The sequence below is a fragment of the Ruditapes philippinarum genome, unplaced genomic scaffold (assembly GCF_026571515.1).
Source record: "Ruditapes philippinarum isolate M1 unplaced genomic scaffold, ASM2657151v2 ctg1142_1_1_1_1, whole genome shotgun sequence".
Classification (NCBI taxonomy): domain Eukaryota; kingdom Metazoa; phylum Mollusca; class Bivalvia; order Venerida; family Veneridae; genus Ruditapes; species Ruditapes philippinarum.
Window position 1 is genome coordinate 3,595 of NW_026856769.1, and position 19,430 is coordinate 23,024.

The 19,430-nt window shown below is 33.1% G+C and overlaps 1 protein-coding gene across 1 annotated transcript; it reads right to left on the bottom strand.

Annotated features, from left to right (window-relative positions):
* Positions 1-957: 957 nt before the first annotated feature.
* LOC132747654 (protein mono-ADP-ribosyltransferase PARP14-like) lies at positions 958-6,608 on the bottom strand (the record flags this gene model as incomplete). The annotated part of the gene is made up of 5 exons (XM_060737093.1): positions 6,373-6,608; positions 4,996-5,271; positions 4,346-4,591; positions 3,227-3,460; positions 958-2,151 (listed from the first exon to the last, which is right to left on the bottom strand). Coding segments are annotated over exons 1-5 (2,161 nt in total), but the record flags the coding sequence as incomplete, so codon positions are not given.
* Positions 6,609-19,430: the final 12,822 nt, after the last annotated feature.

The following is a 19,430-nucleotide window of genomic DNA, read 5'->3' on the forward strand; positions in this document are numbered from 1 at the left end:
ATAACAAAAGGAGAGAATGATTGACATTCAACAAAACATTACGTTTTTTTAGGTAAAAGATCTATTTTCGATAAAATAGTCAGCTAAACAAATCTCTCAAATGATCAAAGTTTGCTCTTTATTTAGAAGTATTTTAACATGTTATTTAAAAATATATACTGATAAAATATCAAAAATCAAGATCTATTTCCTAAAAAAACATTGGTTACTTTTCCAAAATAGTGCTTTACCAGCAGCTTTTAGTGATGACGTCAACTTTCCTGTCTTCACAGCAGCACGTACACACTTGCTGATGAGCATGTCATGCTTATCAGCAGTCCAGTTCATCTTTTTCGTGCTGAATTGCAGCAGACGTCGTCTTTCAAGATTGACATTAAAATGCGTTATAGTGCTAGTGAGCAAGCGTAAGAATCCATGAAAATTCTACGATTTTAGGTTGAACGTACGATTGCGTTAATAAGACAGTCTTACGATCGGGTGTTCGCCATCGTAGATCAAAATCGTACGATAAGATTGCCTAACTTGTTTTACCGTTTTTATTGTATGATTGTCGTACGTCTATGGTGTCTTATCAAACCTCAAAGGACCTTGTGCTCTTCTTCACAAATGCAAGAAATAAATTAAATTTGGTTGCTAACTAAATAATGAAAATGTTAATAAATGTGGTCTTAATAAAAGACTGCAAAACAGTTAAATAATCAATACCATATAATTGTACATTTGTAAAGAGTGAAAGGATTTAAATTTTGGAAAGTAATTTGGATTTTTGAATAAGGTTTAAACATGTGGGTGGGTCCTTTTTCTTTATCTGAGAATGAACTTGTCTTATTTTTGCATTGACCTAAATCTTTATATGGGCGCATCAGTCAATTCATTTCAGTTAAGGTTTTCATTATTAAAAAGGCTGATAAGTTTGATTATAAACTAATGGACACTTTTTGTAAATTATATTCTCACCTTTAGAACGATATGCATTTGTCTCCTTCTGCTTTTGTATGATTGCCCTAAACTCTTCCAGAATGACCTCCCGTATGTCTTTCGTTGAACAGAGATGAATCTCGTTATCTACTGTTAACGATATAGCAACTTTTCCTTGGTACTTTTCCTCGATTTCATTCATCTTTTTTTCTACAAGACGCATGTCACAGCTATCAACTTTATTTGTGTGCTGATGAATGACATCATCGATGACTGATGCTTTAATAACATCCATGCATATTTCAGAATCATACTTGTTATGGCAACATATGATTAATTTTGTATGAGAAACACTCCAGATGCAATCAAGACCAGCATACTGTAGCCTTTTGTTTACAAAATCGACTATCGGCAATTTTGAGTACAAATTCGACGATAATGCTGATAATGGGTAGAAAAATACAGTTTTAAACTCGTTCTTTATATCAAGCATTATTAGTTTTGCTTTCCTTACATCAAACAGATGCCCTTCTAATTCAACAGCTAAATCATCCTTACTCTCCTTTATACAAATGTGTGGCACTTCCGTTGCTATTTTCTCTCTATACCCCAGTGATCTCAACATTTTAAATTCAACTGCATGTGCAAGAAACAATTTCTCCAGTTTAAACTCCTCCTCGGCATCCCCTGAGAAGTTATCCTCGGAACGTAAGGTGGAAACTAGCCTTGGAGATGTGCCCACGAAAGTTATCATAGATTTTCCTTTGTCCAAAAGAACAAGCATGTTTTCTTTATTTTCTGCAGTGCATTCAACACATGAATCATCCAAATTATATTCACCGATTAAGGTTATACAATGGACATAAATCTTGTCCATCAAGAATTTGAAAACTTCCCTTATTTTCTTTTCCCATCTTAAGATAACTCTATTGGACAAAACTTTTGACTCGTCAACGATGCAGTTAATACTGACTTCGCAACTATCCGATCCTTTCTTTGGCCAATCAATTTGAGCGTGGTGACTAAGTAATTCTTGTTCAACAATTTGCTTAAATTTTTCATTTTGTTGCATAAACCTAAGTACTCGAATGTCTAAATCAGGAATAACAACTGCTTGTGGAATATTTGTGCTGAAGGCTTCATCTTCGGTTTGTGCAACACATTTGAAATATTTTCGAACAGTTAAATCTCTACTTTGAAAAACATGGGCATGACCAAACACACTTTCAGTCACTGTAAATAAAAGCCAAATTTTAGCAGTATTAGTAAATATACAACGAGATCACATGTGTCACCTGATGATAGTCAATTAAGCATTTGACGAGAAGAGTTATTAGTCAGTTTGTTCCTATTTGTTTCGGCTTCTATATGCCGAAGTTACTGTGTAGCAGGAAACACAATTATTATCAATAGTCCAATACGCTCTTATTATTCAAGGGCCATACATCAGTCAAAATCATTCAACTAGAAAACAAATTGAATATATGAACAACTTGAAGACTGATCCTATTTAGTTTCATATAATTTGCATTAGTAGTATAAGAGAAGAAGCTGGGAAAAAACTTGAAAAAAAATGCAAATAATTAAAAGGCAATTTCTCTGACAAGTCACTGGATTGGAAAATTCTGACCATATGCATAACTAATCTAGGGTACTGATCATTGCTTTTAAGTTTGAATGAAATTGGACCAGTAGGTTTTGAGTTTGGACACGCACGTTTGGTGTCTGACTGACGGACGGACGTTCTACCCCAGCTGACGTTATTGTTTTTTCTATTATCTTCTTCGGATTAAAAAAACTAAGCGATGTACTTTCACCACAAAAGGAACATTTTTCAAGTCTGTAAAAATGAACACGTTATTCATCCCATAAGGTTACTTGAGTCCGTTTGGACTGACGACGGACGACGAATATAACATCTCTAAAGTAGGCGACACATAATTGCACTCAAACAATATTCATGTCAAAACAATATGAATGCTTTAAAAACATTTTAGTCTTATTTCGGTCTGCCATGTAAATAAAAACTATAACAACTTTTTACTAAAACATGATTATTTAAACATGTCAAAAAATAGGATCACAGTAAAAGCAAATTGAAATTATTTGTAAAAGTATGTTTCTAAGGGAATGTTTGTTTTTACATCAAGGAATAAAAAACTTAATCATTACTGCAACAAGTTTTCAAAAAATGATATTTCTATATTTTTATTTCAATAACATTTAATTTCAAACCATTTAATCATAAATTTATTAAATCTCTATCCACACAACCTTGTATAGCCATTGGAATCAAAACATTTCATACCTTTATAATCCTCAAAGTACACAAGACACGATGCTTTATCCAACCGAATGACATTTTTAACAGTGCCCCCTTTGCTTTTTCTTTTGTTTTCAAAGTAGAGAAGTATTGTATCACTGTGGATATTTTCAGGTAGGTTACTGACATGAATTACATTTGACACCTCTACTTCATATATTTGGATTTTGGCGCCCTCAAGTGTTTCATCTTTCCAGTGCTCAATTAACTGTGCAATATCTAGAAAATTAAGTAAACAAGTGGGTTATAATAGCGCTTATATAGCTCACCTGCTGATTAAGGCTCTTAATTAATTAATGATAGAAAATCAGATATTAAACTATAAACTTAAACTGATATGAAAACATTAATATATGCACCTGAAATAGTGCAAATGTAAACAAGTTTTTTCCATTTTTTCATATATGTCTTTTTATTGGCTGTAACGTAAGCTAAACATCAGTAAAACAATTTCCAGGACATCTGACCAATTTCCAGGACATTTGTAGCCACTAGTGCCATAAATAATTTCTAGTTTTTGCTTTGACCTAGTTTTTCCAGATGATCCATGTTGAAACTCGTTCGAGCAATTATTGGGACAAACATCCTGACCAAGTTTGACAACTGAGATTAAAATGTGACCACTAAAGTGTAAATGTGGAGGGACAACAAACGACTGGAAAAAAACTATTCTTTAAAGAATATTATCATTCTATCGATAGTTATATTGATTCATTGCCTTACATGCATCCGTATGGTATGGTATGGTATACAAATTTTGTTTGGTTCTAAGTCACATCGACACAGTAAAGGTCTTTTTGGGCCTTTCAACATTACTGAAGGAGGAAAAAATAAGATGTTCCTATCTTAGGGATGATCAGGCACTTGGGTAGCACCAGCGACACTTACAAAGCTAGATGGATAGCTTTCGATCTTCTTTCAAAAGTCCCTGACAGAATTCGAGCTCAGAACAGTGATGAGCAACTGGTTTGCAGTATTTGGTGACAAAATGTATAACAAGACATGAAAATTTTTCTAATTAAATGATATAAAAACAAAATTTATTAATTATTTATGTTGCAGAATATTACTTTAATATAACTTAAAAATAGAAATGACCAATACCAAGATCGTATTTCATAATGACGAGAACAACATCTTTTTCTGTTTTATGAAATGCAAGAAACTTTGGTTTCATTCCAGTCACTGCTTTTATGAAGTACAATAGAAATTCGTCGGATATGTTTTCCTGTAATCCTTTGATCAGAAATCTGTCTCGGTAGAATTGAGTTTCACTATCTTTATGAAGTAGTGTTACACCAACTGATAATCCGTTTATAACGTGACGCCTTTCTACTACTGATTTTGCATCTACAAAATTAAATAGTAAACTGACTAATATTGACCACCGCCTACGCGGTCAAACTCGATTATCTCTTATTTTTATGTCAAAACATTAGAGTAACAATACTAAAGCAAAGATTTCTAAAAAAAACAAAAAACATAATTTTCTGGTAAACATAAAATATTCAAAATATCGTTTTTTTCTTCGAAAAAGTCGAGCTAAAATAAAATGGCTCTAAATGGAAATATTGATAAAGCACATCCAAAATATATTTAGGCAAAACGGGGTAGTTTTTATATTCCTTATCATTTATTGAAAGCAGACTAGATTTACCTTAGATCTAATATAGTTTAAACGTAAATATAACATTCATTTTATACAAACAATAGCAGCTGTTATTACAATGAGTTGATGGATGTTAATGGTGTACCTTTTGTGTTTTCAAACGTTATGTCGTAACTATCACCATCTGATTCTACAGGAACAAAAGATTTAATTGGTCCTCCACCCGAACGTCTTCTGTTTTCAAAGTAATACTCTACTATTTCCTTTGCTTGAATCATTTTCAGTCCGCGTACACGAACTATCGAGGCTGCATGTGTGGTTTGTGCCAATCTTGAATGAATGTTTGGGTTTTGTCGTAGTTTTACGTTAAGACTTTCACCTTTTAAAACATGGTTCGGGCATTCAGTTATCCTTTGTGCCACTGAAAATATACTCTATTTTTTATGGTTCTGTTATGTAGTTAAAATGGTATTATGATGTAAAGTTGTTCATTCTTTACCATAATATATCCTTTTATCACATAAACCGCGGCGCAGGAGTGTGATAAAGCCATTTAATAAAAACGATATTACACTAGTGTGATAACACTTTGATGTGACGTCATTTGCGCTATATATAAACATAGCGTTAAAGCGCGCTTATGTTAGCGTTACACTATAGGCGCGTCATTGTAAAATATACAAATGTACATATAGCTGAGATCATAGTTTAAGATGTAAATACAAGATCGCAAAGTATTTTTGTTAAACAAAATCTTAAGTATCTTCTGTATTGAACTTTGAAATACAGATACAGTTATTTTTTCAAATACAATCTTATCTTTTTCTGAAAACATAGAAAACATTCACGTTTTAAAATCATATTAACATACATGGTGTGAATCATAATGTCAATATAATGTGCTCAAATCGTTTATTAATATCCCTGCAAAACAAGCATCTCTCTTGCTGGAGGTCATGCCCTTCACACTTTCTCCCAGCTACTGATCTTTAGAGGAATTGCACTAAATGTGTACATGTATAAAATGCATTCCAATATGAGTTGTTTTCCTTTCATTATTTATTGAAGAAAAGCCACGACTTCCTGTCGCCAATCTAGCCCCGAAGCTACAATTTCATGAATCTTACTAGAAATTCACATGTCAATGTTTCATTCTAGATATCTAAGCTCTATCCCTTGTATTCATTAAGAAAAGGATTTTAATATTTTTATTATATTCATATAAGAAACACACATTACGCTTCATCTGAAACTGTGCATGAAGTAAAACAAATATAGCTGCAGCTATAGATAAAAATACTTTGTAGTCACTGGATCAAAATCTATGTGGAATACGAAAAGTAGATCACAGAGCCATAATCTCGAGTTGTAGGCTGTCGTTCCAAGGACTATGCTTTCAAATCATTTGGAAGAGGTCAACCAGACAATTAATACTGCTAAGTATCAAAGCTATTGCCTACAATGTACAATCAAAACAATCATATGAATCACGTAAATACTGTTGCAAAATATCTTAAAATACCTTGTTCGGAGTCAAACTTTATTACAACAACAGCATTAGCAGCATCAAACGAGATGTGTGTAATACTTCCATTCATATCCTTTTGACTCTCAAAGTAAAGTTGCAAAAGGTCTAACTTATATCGGTTTATTAGATTCTCTGGTCCCCGAACTTCAATTGTATCTTTGGGGCCATCTTCGTACTCTCCATCACCTTCTTCGTTGCCGCTCATTCTGTGTCCGTGTTTTACTATATTTTAAAAGATGAAAAATATAATGACTGGATATATAGTTATGATATACATGTAAATACATGAGCAAAAATGTCCAAGATATGATTAGAAAATACTTGAACCGTCCACACCATAGATGCGTTCTATCTGTTTCACCAAGCTACAGCATATATTAGAAGTAGAATTGAGATAAAGAGCTTGCCCATGCATTAGCATGCATTTAAATCGATGAAACATGGCTAAAGCAATGACTTGTTAATTATTAGAAAATACTTAATCTATGTAAACTTACAACGAGTACAAATATAAAAAAGAGGCAATGAATACCCTTATTTTGCTCAGCTAAATATGAAGACTCTAAAGACAAGAAACCATCAATATTGTAAACAATAAATGAAACGAAGATAATTATCAAGCCTTGATATTTAACCAATATCACAATGTTTATACATGTATCATCATTTGAAAAAATTGACATGTAAAACCTTTCTGCCTATTTATTGCTCATGGGAATCAATAGTTACTATAGAATAGTAAAAAACAGAATCCCTAAAGAATGTCAAAAACGGAAAAAAATGAAATTGTTGCATACTCGATTATATTGAGCGTGTTCATAGACGGTAAAGGGGAGTTCAAGCTTCCTTCCACGCCTCCTAGCACCAGCTAAAGCAGAATTCAACATAAAATGTGCAAGTGGTCAGATTTTGAATTCAGAAACATCCGCTAATGTGTTCATACGTCGATTAAAAGAAGGCGATTAAAAGAAGGCAAAATCAAGGAAGGTGAGTTCGATGAGGCTGTATTGATATGCCCCTTGTGGTCAAATCAAACTTGGTGTCCTTTGTTTTTAGAATAACTTGTTTCTATTCCAATCAGGTTACCGCGACACAAAGATTTATTGAGTCTCCCTCACAAGAACGAGTTACATCCAATGGGCAAGAAGCTACAGTGAATGGGAGCGATTGTATCTGGACGGAATTACAAAATCGAGGAATTCCGGACAAAGCTATCAAATCAGTTTTTCAAAGTTGGCGTCCAAGAACACAAAAACAGTATAATAATGCATGGACAAGTGGTATATGTGGTGTGGTCTCCGGATGTGTGATTCCTTTAAACCAGTTGAAAGTGACTAAATATCTTATCTAGTGTATCTTATCTTATCTAAAGAACATGAATAAATCATATAGTATTATTAGTTTACATAAATCTGTAATCTTAGAAACATTGAAAATATTACATCCTGTTCCCTCTTTAAACACATCTGTTTTGAATAGATTCATGAAGGGTTTATATGAGTACATATAAGTAATACCCCCCTAAAACAAGATATTTTAAAACATGGAATGTTAGAAAAGTTGTTGATCTCATTTCATCAAGGGTGCCGTCGGATTCTCTTACATTAAAGTTTCTAACTCTCAAACTTGTGTCGCTGATAACCTTATGTACAGCAGCTAGAGCTCAAACATGGAAAGCCTTGAACATTGATCATTTTTGTATAAAAGACAATGTTGTGTTTTTAATTGTGGGGACAAGCTTAAATCTTGTAAACCAGGACAAAATTTTATTTTACAATTAAAGGCTTACAGTAAAGCCGAGTTATGTCCAATAAGGACTTTGAAATGTGATATGAAATGTACACAGGGAGTAAGGAAAGACAGTCAGTTGTTTGTGTCATTTAAGAACTATAAGGCTGTTTCTACCAGCACTTTAGCTCGTTGGCTGAAAAGTGTTCTTTCAATGGCAGGTTTAGACATTAAAGAGTTAAAGGCACATTCTTTTCGAGGAGCCTCTTCTTCTGCTGCAGTTAAAGCAGGATGCAAAATTTCAGATATTTTAAAAACTGCTAATTGGTCATCTTCAAAAATTTCAAAAATTTTATTTGCGAGATGTAAACGATGAAAATGATAACAACTTCTAAGAATGTGTTTTGAATGGTTAATAAAACTGATAAGGGTGTACCTTGAATATTATTGTTATTCAAATGAGGAATATGGTTGTTTGGGATTTCGACTTAATTGAGATGTGGATTTTCATTCATGCGATTATGAAAATGATTTTCCTTGAATTGTTATTTTAGTATGTTTTCGCATACTTTCTTTGTATTATTTTAAAGTAAATTGGAAAAGAAATGATATAATTTTTTTTTCAGAATACCTGTGTTTTGTGCTGTCTTTTCTTTAAACATGCTTGTATATGAGAGCTGAAGGCCATTGAAAATAATGGCACCCCTATCCAAGCATTTTTTGAAAGATGGGGGGCATTTTTGGAAAATGGCCTGAGGCCGAAATATACAAGCACCCTCCCTTGAAGGTGGCTTTTTCATTAATCATCTTTTTTAATTTTTTCCCAACCCGTAGACATTGTATTTACTAATAAGTGAAATGATAAATTTCAATAACACAATGTCTTGTTTGTTTTGTAATGATGTTTACAAATTTTAATTTATATATAGTTGTTTTTTAGAGTTTTAAAAAGGTATTTTTAAAACTCTTGAATGTTTGGTAAAACAAGCCAACATAAAACTTGCTTTAAATTATGAAATGCATGTGGAAATGTCCCAGTTTATATACTTTGTGGTCACGTGATATCAGGTCATTTTTGTTGACCTGTAAAAAGCGACGGTTCTCTATGGTTCACTGAAGTGATATGCTTGTATATTTCGGCTTCGTGTGATATGCTTGTATATTTCGGCCGGGTGATGCTCCCCGAGAAGGTTTTGGACACAGGAAAGTATAAAAAAATAAACAAAGGACAAAAACTTCAAAATTAGGCGTGGCAGAGTTATGGTTTTCTGCACTGCACTTCTATTTAATGAGATCTATCTATAAAAAATCGTGAAGATATCTCTTATGGTTTCAAAGTTATGTCCCGGGTAAAATTCAAAGTGTAAACATGAACAAAGGGCAATAACTCCAAAACTCAAAACTAGAGAAGGCTGTGATTAGGTTCTTTAGCATTGCAGTTCTATCCAATGAGATATATCTATCTTAAAGTTTCATGTTGATATCTCTAACAGCTTTAGAGTTATGTCCCGGACAAAAATCAAAAAGTAAAAATAAACAAAGGACAATTATAAACTTCAAAATAAGGCAAGGCAGAGTTATGGTTCTTTAGCACTGCACTTCTACCCAATGAGACGTATCTACCTACAAAGTTTCATGTTGATATCTTTTATACTTTTAGAGTTATGTCCCAGACAAAGTTCAAAGTGTAAAAAGAAACCAAGGGTAATAATTCAAAAATTATGCACGACAGATTTACGGTTCTTAAGCACTGCACACATTCTTTATGAGATCTATCTACCTACAAAGTTTCATGTTGATACCGCTTATAGTTTTAGAGTAATGTCTCGGATAAAAATCAAGTGTAAAAATAAACAAAGGGCAATAATTCAAAAATTGGGCAAGACAGAGTTACGTTTCTTATGTACTGCAAATTTACTCAATGAGATCCATCTATCTGCAAAGTTTCATGATGATAACTCTGTTAGTTTTAGAGTTATTTCCCGGACAAAAACCAAAGTTTAAAAATAAACAAAGGGCATTTATTCAAGAATTAAGCAAAGCGGAGTTACGATTCTTTAACAATGTACTTTTATTTAATAAGATCTATCTATCTACAAAGTTTCATGTTGATACCTCTTATAGTTTTAGAGTTATATCCCGAACAAAGTTCAAAGTGTAAAATGAACAAAGAGCAATAATTAAAAAAAAATTAGACAAGGTAGAGTTACGGTTCTTGTGCCCTGCACACCTACTCATCGAGATCTATTTACCTACAAAGTTTCATGTTGATACCTCTTGTTTTTAAAAGTTATGTCCCGGACAAGAAAAGCGGACGTACGGACTGACGTGCCACTTAAATGTACTAAGGACAGAGGGACGATCGGATGGACAAAGCAGTGATTACATGCTCACCTTTCGGGGAGCATAAAAACCAACAGTGGTGTCCCTTTTAAACATATTTGCTAGGATTTTAAATTCTTTTTGATCGCTTAAGAAAATATACAATAACTAGAGTAATCAGCTGACACGCTTGTCGCCTCATTATAGCCATTTGTATGTTGCAGCTTCTGTGTAGAAGGAGAGTTGTTTAATACATGCAAAAGCTTCAAGTACCTATCAATCCTGTACAGTTTCAATTAAATTGCATTATTAAAAAGTATAAGAGAGCAAAATTTAAAAAATAAAAATCATTTAAGGGCCATAACTCAACTCAAAAAATCATTGAACCATATAACACCGATAATATGCCTAACTTGACTTAATACTTATCATTCCTGTAAAATTTGATGAAATTACATCAATAGTTTTTTGAGAAGTAATCCGGACAAGCTTCTGTGAAGCTGGCAACAAAAGACATTTTTTTATTCAAGGGCCATATCTCAGCCAAAAAGTCATTCAACTTTAAAATCCGTTCCATATGCTTTCTTGAGCTACTGATCAATCAAATATTATAAGTGGTGTAGGAGGAGTAGTCTGGACAAACTTTAAAAAAACACAAGAAAATGTCGAACGATACATGCGCCCTTTTTCTAGCCTTATACTGTGTTGCTATCTTTTTTTTTTATAGAAACATGCCATAAATGGGAACATGGAAGTGTTCAGTTAAAAATAAAAATAATGGCTAATATATGACCTGAAACTGAATAAAAGCTATCATTAATAAGATATACAAGTTGACGAGTAGCTGGAAAAAATATTATATTATCATATAAATGTAACTATAAGCATCAGTTCTTTGACATCAACTGAAATGAAAGAAACAAATACTAAACTCATCGTGTCTCAATATCAGATTTAATAATAAATTTTACTTCACAAAACAAACTTGTGTTGCTTTTTTTCTGTGAACACGAAAGCAAATCCGTAACTCTTGAGTAGCTGTTGAAATATCTTCAATGATGGGGAAAGAGCATTTTCATTTAAATCTCCAAGAATTATTGTGTTTTGTTTAGGATCTTGTGACTTTAGAAGAAGTTTTATGTCTTCATAAAGACAAGTTTGTGAGACTGATGGTGAAAAGGAAGAAGAAAAGGAAAAAGGTAAGAGGCCCAGGAAAAACTCGCTCAAACCTTACTTCCAGACATTCAATGTGCTTAAGTCTTGACTGGAAAAAAACTATTCTTTAAAGAATATTATCATTCTATCGATAGTTATATTGATTCATTGCCTTACATGCATCCGTATGGTATGGTATGGTATACAAATTTTGTTTGGTTCTAAGTCACATCGACACAGTAAAGGTCTTTTTGGGCCTTTCAACATTACTGAAGGAGGAAAAAATATTTTAAAAGATGAAAAATATAATGACTGGATATATAGTTATGATATACATGTAAATACATGAGCAAAAATGTCCAAGATATGATTAGAAAATACTTGAACCGTCCACACCATAGACGCGTTCTATCTGTTTCACCAAGCTACAGCATATATTAGAAGTAGAATTGAGATAAAGAGCTTGCCCATGCATTAGCATGCATTTAAATCGATGAAACATGGCTAAAGCAATGACTTGTTAATTATTAGAAAATACTTAATCTATGTAAACTTACAACGAGTACAAATATAAAAAAAGGCAATGAATACCCTTATTTTGCTCACCTAAATATGAAGACTCTAAAGACAAGAAACCATCAATATTGTAAACAATAAATGAAAAGAAGATAATTATCAAGCCTTAATATTTAACCAATATCACAATGTTTATACATGTATCATCATTTGAAAAAATTTACATGTAAAACCTTTCTGCCTATTTATTGCTCATGGGAATCAATAGTTACTATAGAATAGTAAAAAACAGAATCCCTAAAGAATGTCAAAAACGGAAAAAATGAAATTGTTGCATACTCGATTATATTGAGCGTGTTCATAGACGGTAAAGGGGAGTTCAAGCTTCCTTCCATGCCTCCTAGCACCAGCTAAAGCAGAATTCAACATAAAATGTGCAAGTGGTCAGATTTTGAATTCAGAAACATCCGCTAATGTGTTCATACGTCGATTAAAAGAAGGCGATTAAAAGAAGGCAAAATCAAGGAAGATGAGGTCGATGAGGCTGTATTGATATGCCCCTTGTGGTCAAATCAAACTTGGTGTCCTTTGTTTTTAGAATTACTTGTTTCTATTCCAATCAGGTTACCGCGACACAAAGATTTATTGAGTCTCCCTCACAAGAACGAGTTACATCCAATGGGCAAGAAGCTACAGTGAATGGGAGCGATTGTATCTGGACGGAATTACAAAATCGAGAAATTCCGGACAAAGCTATCAAATCAGTTTTTCAAAGTTGGCGTCCAAGAACACAAAAACAGTATAATAATGCATGGACAAGTGGTATATGTGGTGTGGTCTCCGGATGTGTGATTCCTTTAAACCAGTTGAAAGTGACTAAATATCTTATCTAGTGTATCTTATCTTATCTAAAGAACATGAATAAATCATATAGTATTATTAGTTTACATAAATCTGTAATCTTAGAAACATTGAAAATATTACATCCTGTTCCCTCTTTAAACACATCTGTTTTGAATAGATTCATGAAGGGTTTATATGAGTACATATAAGTAATACCCCCCTAAAACAAGATATTTTAAAACATGGGATGTTAGAAAAGTTGTTTATCTCATTTCATCAAGGGTGCCGTCGGATTCTCTTACATTAAAGTTTCTAACTCTCAAACTTGTGTCGCTGATAACCTTATGTACAGCAGCTAGAGCTCAAACATGGAAAGCCTTGAACATTGATCATTTTTGTATAAAAGACAATGTTGTGTTTTTAATTGTGGGGACAAGCTTAAATCTTGTAAACCAGGACAAAATTTTATTTTACAATTAAAGGCTTACAGTAAAGCCGAGTTATGTCCAATAAGGACTTTGAAATGTGATATGAAATGTACACAGGGAGTAAGGAAAGACAGTCAGTTGTTTGTGTCATTTAAGAACTATAAGGCTGTTTCTACCAGCACTTTAGCTCGTTGGCTGAAAAGTGTTCTTTCAATGGCAGGTTTAGACATTAAAGAGTTAAAGGCACATTCTTTTCGAGGAGCCTCTTCTTCTGCTGCAGTTAAAGCAGGATGCAAAATTTCAGATATTTTAAAAACTGCTAATTGGTCATCTTCAAAAATTTCAAAAATTTTATTTGCGAGATGTAAGGATGAAAATGATAACAACTTCTAAGAATGTGTTTTGAATGGTAAATAAAACTGATAAGGGTGTACCTTGAATGTTATTGTTATTCAAATGAGGAATATGGTTGTTTGGGATTTCGACTTAATTGAGATGTGGATTTTCATTCATGCGATTATGAAAATGATTTTCCTTGAATTGTTATTTTAGTATGTTTTCGCATACTTTCTTTGTATTATTTTAAAGTAAATTGGAAAAGAAATGATATATTTTTTTTTTCAGAATACCTGTGTTTTGTGTTGTCTTTTCTTTAAACATGCTTGTATATGAGAGCTGAAGGCCATTGAAAATAATGGCACCCCTATCCAAGCATTTTTTGAAAGATGGGGGGCATTTTTGGAAAATGGCCTGAGGCCGAAATATACAAGCACCCTCCCTTGAAGGTGGCTTTTTCATTAATCATCTTTTTTAATTTTTTCCCAACCCGTAGACATTGTATTTACTAATAAGTGAAATGATAAATTTCAATAACACAATGTCTTGTTTGTTTTGTAATGATGTTTACAAATTTTAATTTATATATAGTTGTTTTTTAGAGTTTTAAAAAGGTATTTTTAAAACTCTTGAATGTTTGGTAAAACAAGCCAACATAAAACTTGCTTTAAATTATGAAATGCATGTGGAAATGTCCCAGTTTATATACTTTGTGGTCACGTGATATCAGGTCATTTTTGTTGACCTGTAAAAAGCAACGGTTCTCTATGGTTCACTGAAGTGATATGCTTGTATATTTCGGCTTCGTGTGATATGCTTGTATATTTCGGCCGGGTGATGCTCCCCGAGAAGGTTTTGGACACAGGAAAGTATAAAAAAATAAACAAAGGACAAAAACTTCAAAATTAGGCGTGGCAGAGTTATGGTTTTCTGCACTGCACTTCTATTTAATGAGATCTATCTATAAAAATTCATGAAGATATCTCTTATGGTTTCAAAGTTATGTCCCGGGTAAAATTCAAAGTGTAAACATGAACAAAGGGCAATAACTCCAAAACTCAAAACTAGAGAAGGCTGTGTTTAGGTTCTTTAGCATTGCAGTTCTATCCAATGAGATATATCTATCTTAAAGTTTCATGTTGATATCTCTAACAGCTTTAGAGTTATGTCCCGGACAAAAATCAAAAAGTAAAAATAAACAAAGGACAATTGTAAACTTCAAAATAAGGCAAGGCAGAGTTATGGTTCTTTAGCACTGCACTTCTACCCAATGAGACGTATCTACCTACAAAGTTTCATGTTGATATCTTTTATACTTTTAGAGTAATGTCCCTGACAAAGTTCAAAGTGTAAAAAGAAACCAAGGGTAATAATTCAAAAATTATGCACGACAGATTTAAGGTTCTTAAGCACTGCACACATTCTTTATGAGATCTATCTACCTACAAAGTTTCATGTTGATACCGCTTATAGTTTTAGAGTAATGTCTCGGATAAAAATCAAGTGTAAAAATAAACAAAGGGCAATAATTCAAAAATTGGGCAAGACAGAGTTACGTTTCTTATGTACTGCAAATTTACTCAATGAGATCCATCTATCTGCAAAGTTTCATGATGATAACTCTGTTAGTTTTAGAGTTATTTCCCGGACAAAAACCAAAGTTTAAAAATAAACAAAGGGCATTTTTTCAAGAATTAGGCAATGCAGAGTTACGATTCTTTAACAATGTACTTTTATTTAATAAGATCTATCTATCTACAAAGTTTCATGTTGATACCTCTTATAGTTTTAGAGTTATATCCCGAACAAAGTTCAAAGTGTAAAATGAACAAAGAGCAATAATAAAAAAAAAATAGACAAGGTAGAGTTACGGTTCTTGTGCCCTGCACACCTACTCATCGAGATCTATTTACCTACAAAGTTTCATGTTGATACCTCTTGTTTTTAAAAGTTATGTCCCGGACAAGAAAAGCGGACGTACGGACTGACGTGCCACTTAAATGTACTAAGGACAGAGGGACGATCGGATGGACAAAGCAGTGATTACATGCTCACCTTTCGGGGAGCATAAAAACCAACAATGGAGTCCCTTTTAAACATATTTGCTAGGATTTTAAATTCTTTTTGATCGCTTAAGAAAATATACAATAACTAGAGTAATCAGCTGACACGCTTGTCGCCTCATTATAGCCATTTGTATGTTGCAGCTTCTGTGTAGAAGGAGAGTTGTTTAATACATGCAAAAGCTTCAAGTACCTATCAATCCTGTACAGTTTCATTTAAATTGCATTATTAAAAAGTATAAGAGAGCAAAATTTAAAAAATAAAAATCATTTAAGGGCCATAACTCAACTCAAAAAATCATTGAACCATATAACACCGATAATATGCCTAACTTGACTTAATACTTATCATTCCTGTAAAAATTGATGAAATTACATCAATAGTTTTTTGAGAAGTAATCCGGACAAGCTTCTGTGTAGCTGGCAACAAAAGACATTCTTTTATTCAAGGGCCATATCTCAGCCAAAAAGTCATTCAACTTTAAAATCCGTTCCATATGCTTTCTTGAGCTACTGATCAATCAAATATTATAAGTGGTGTAGGAGGAGTAGTCTGGACAAACTTTAAAAAAACACAAGAAAATGTCGAACGATACATGCGCCCTTTTTCTAGCCTTATACTGTGTTGCTATCTTTTTTTATAGAAACATGCCATAAATGGGAACATGGAAGTGTTCAGTTAAAAATAAAAATAATGGCTAATATATGACCTGAAACTTAATAAAAGCTATCATTAGTAAGATATACAAGTTGACGAGTAGCTGGAAAAAATATTATATTATCATATAAATGTAACTATAAGCATCAGTTCTTTGACATCAACAGAAATGAAAGAAACAAATACTAAACTCATCGTGTCTCAATATCAGATTTAATAATAAATTTTACTTCACAAAACAAACTTGTGTTGCTTTTTTTCTGTGAACACGAAAGCAAATCCGTAACTCTTGAGTAGCTGTTGAAATATCTTCAATGATGGGGAAAGAGCATTTTCATTTAAATCTCCAAGAATTATTGTGTTTTGTTTAGGATCTTGTGACTTTAGAAGAAGTTTTATGTCTTCATAAAGACAAGTTGGTGAGACTGATGGTGAAAAGGAAGAAGAAAAGGAAAAAGGTAAGAGGCCCAGGAAAAACTCGCTCAAACCTTACTTCCATACATTCAATGTGCTTAAGTCTTGTACGTCTTGTACATCAATTGTGCAGTGATACTTGTTTTTTTAATAGCAAGCATGGAAGTGCTTTTGTTTTTCAGGCTGGGTTATTATCTTGTCAAACTAAAACAAATTGAAATCACTTTGCCTGGCTGAAGAAGATATGAGATTCTGTGAACATCAAGAAATCTGATGTATATGTATCTGGATCTTGAGTAACATCTTTAAAATGCAGTCGAAGAGAACGATCCTTCAGGTGGTTGACTTACAAAGTGTTGCAAGTAACAAGACAATATAAAACAGTGTATGAGTTAGAAAGTTGCATTTCTGTTTTAGTTTGTTTATTTAAGTTCTTGCCCTTTTGTATTGAATGATTTTTTGACGGTTCAAACTGAAGAAGTTGGGGCCTGACAACTTTCTGCAACGGCTAAATGCAACATAAGCTTGGCCTGGCTTGAATCTATTTTCAAAAGACGCATCATATGTAGACTTGGTAACTAATTTTGTGTCATGAAAATAAGCGGAAACCATTTTAACATTTAAGGTTAAAATAACCTTGACCTTTGACCTCGTCACCTCAAAATCGATAGGGGTAATCTAGTAGTGAGTGATGATCAATAAAAATGTGAAACACAAGGACATGATAACAAATAGTTTTGAAGATAATGAGTGGAAAACATCTAAACAAAGCCATTTAAGGTCCCTATTGCCTTGACCATAGACCTAAAGACCCCAAAATCGATAGGGGTCTTCTTTTTGTTATAAAAAATCAAATTTGAAATATAAAAACCTAATGATGAATAGTTTTCAAGATAATAGGGATCATGATAAAATAGAGGGAACTAGAATCCATAAAAAAGTCCAAAATGACAAAATTGAAAATGTTACATGCCCATTTTTGCCTGTTCTTGTTCAATACTCTAAAGTGCAAGCTACTGTTCCATACCATATAATTGGCTTCAGAAGAACAACATTTAAACATAGTTATGGTTAAAATTTGAATTTAAGAACAACAACATATGTGCTCATACGGCGATTATTATGGAACCTTCAATGAGACACGTTAGTGCAATTTCATGAAAGCTACCTTTTGTCCCCAAGTAAAAAAAATGCATGTGTCTTTAAAGAGGAAACAATGGGCGACAATGAATAAATTGAATTTGGGAAGGAGATCAGACGGCTGTATATTACGAAAAAGCTGTCGAAAAGCAGGTCACATATCCTAAGGGTTACTATACAGCATTCAAACTAGGAATTCTGGAACCATTAACGTGGTAAAAACCAAATAGAAAGTTGACCATATATGGGGCGAGTTGACAAAATATTAGGTCATTGGGGACGGATTGAGTTGACTACGTGAAGCGTTGACCTGATCGCGTGTTCAATGATCTTTAAGGACCGCAATATAAAGACTCGCGACTTTTATACGGCATCCACAAGACACAGATAACAATGATTTAGCGATAAAATACGAGAAATTGAACCGGTACAGAAAGTCTAAAATGGCAAAATTGTAAATGATGTCAGCTCGGTTTGATTAAAGACTGGCGTATGCAGAATGAACCATTTAAACAGGATAACTGTGAAATTTTGAATTTAACCCATTACTTCATGAGCATATTGTGAAAAAAGGCTGTTTGCATTCACAAGCCTCCTGTTACAAGTTGATTTTGCTATAAAACTATAAAAAAGGCTTCAATTCTGTTAAAACAAATGCACAAATGTTTACTGGACAAAGCCTTTTTAACCGCGTACTCTATCTTAAATGGCAACGAGGGGACATCTCATAATTGCCGAAAATTACTATTATTCATTGACTTTTCCATTACAACTGATTTAAAAGTGCTACAACTTCTCAATGGATTGAAATAGTGTCAAAGGTTTTTCAGCGTCTGTTACACGTTACCTTATGATCGATCTGGGGTCACTTATAGCTTCTCACAAGTCCAAAATTTTCTTGGCGATGAGGGGGACTACCACCTCCATTCAAACCCCCAAACACAAGGGGGCACATCCCCCTTCTGGCAACCCCCTCCCCTTTTTGCTGTTGGAACTTGTCATCTCGTGTATAGATTTTCTGTATGCCATTGCAAATATTAGTACATTTATTTATGGATGCTATTTTGACTTTCAAAAATTTGCGTGAGAATTTTTGTTTATTTAAGCAACAATGAAATTTCGACCATAGGCGATGAATTTTGGTCGCAACAATTAAACAATAAAATATTTTAAAATAAAATATTTTAACAAATTTTAAAACAGGGAGGTTATGCTGTGATTACTGCTATATAGTTTCATTGATATGAACTTGAAGCGTCCATTTTGTTATATTGTGAACTTAATGACAGAAGAACCACTTGGACTACTATTACTTTGAAAAATGACGCAATTAAATAAATGTTAAATGTGTTCTTACTTTGATATGCTATCCATTATTTATGTTATTCAAAGATTTAATATAGGGATGCTGGAATAATTGATTAGTGCATTCAATAAACATTAATTTGT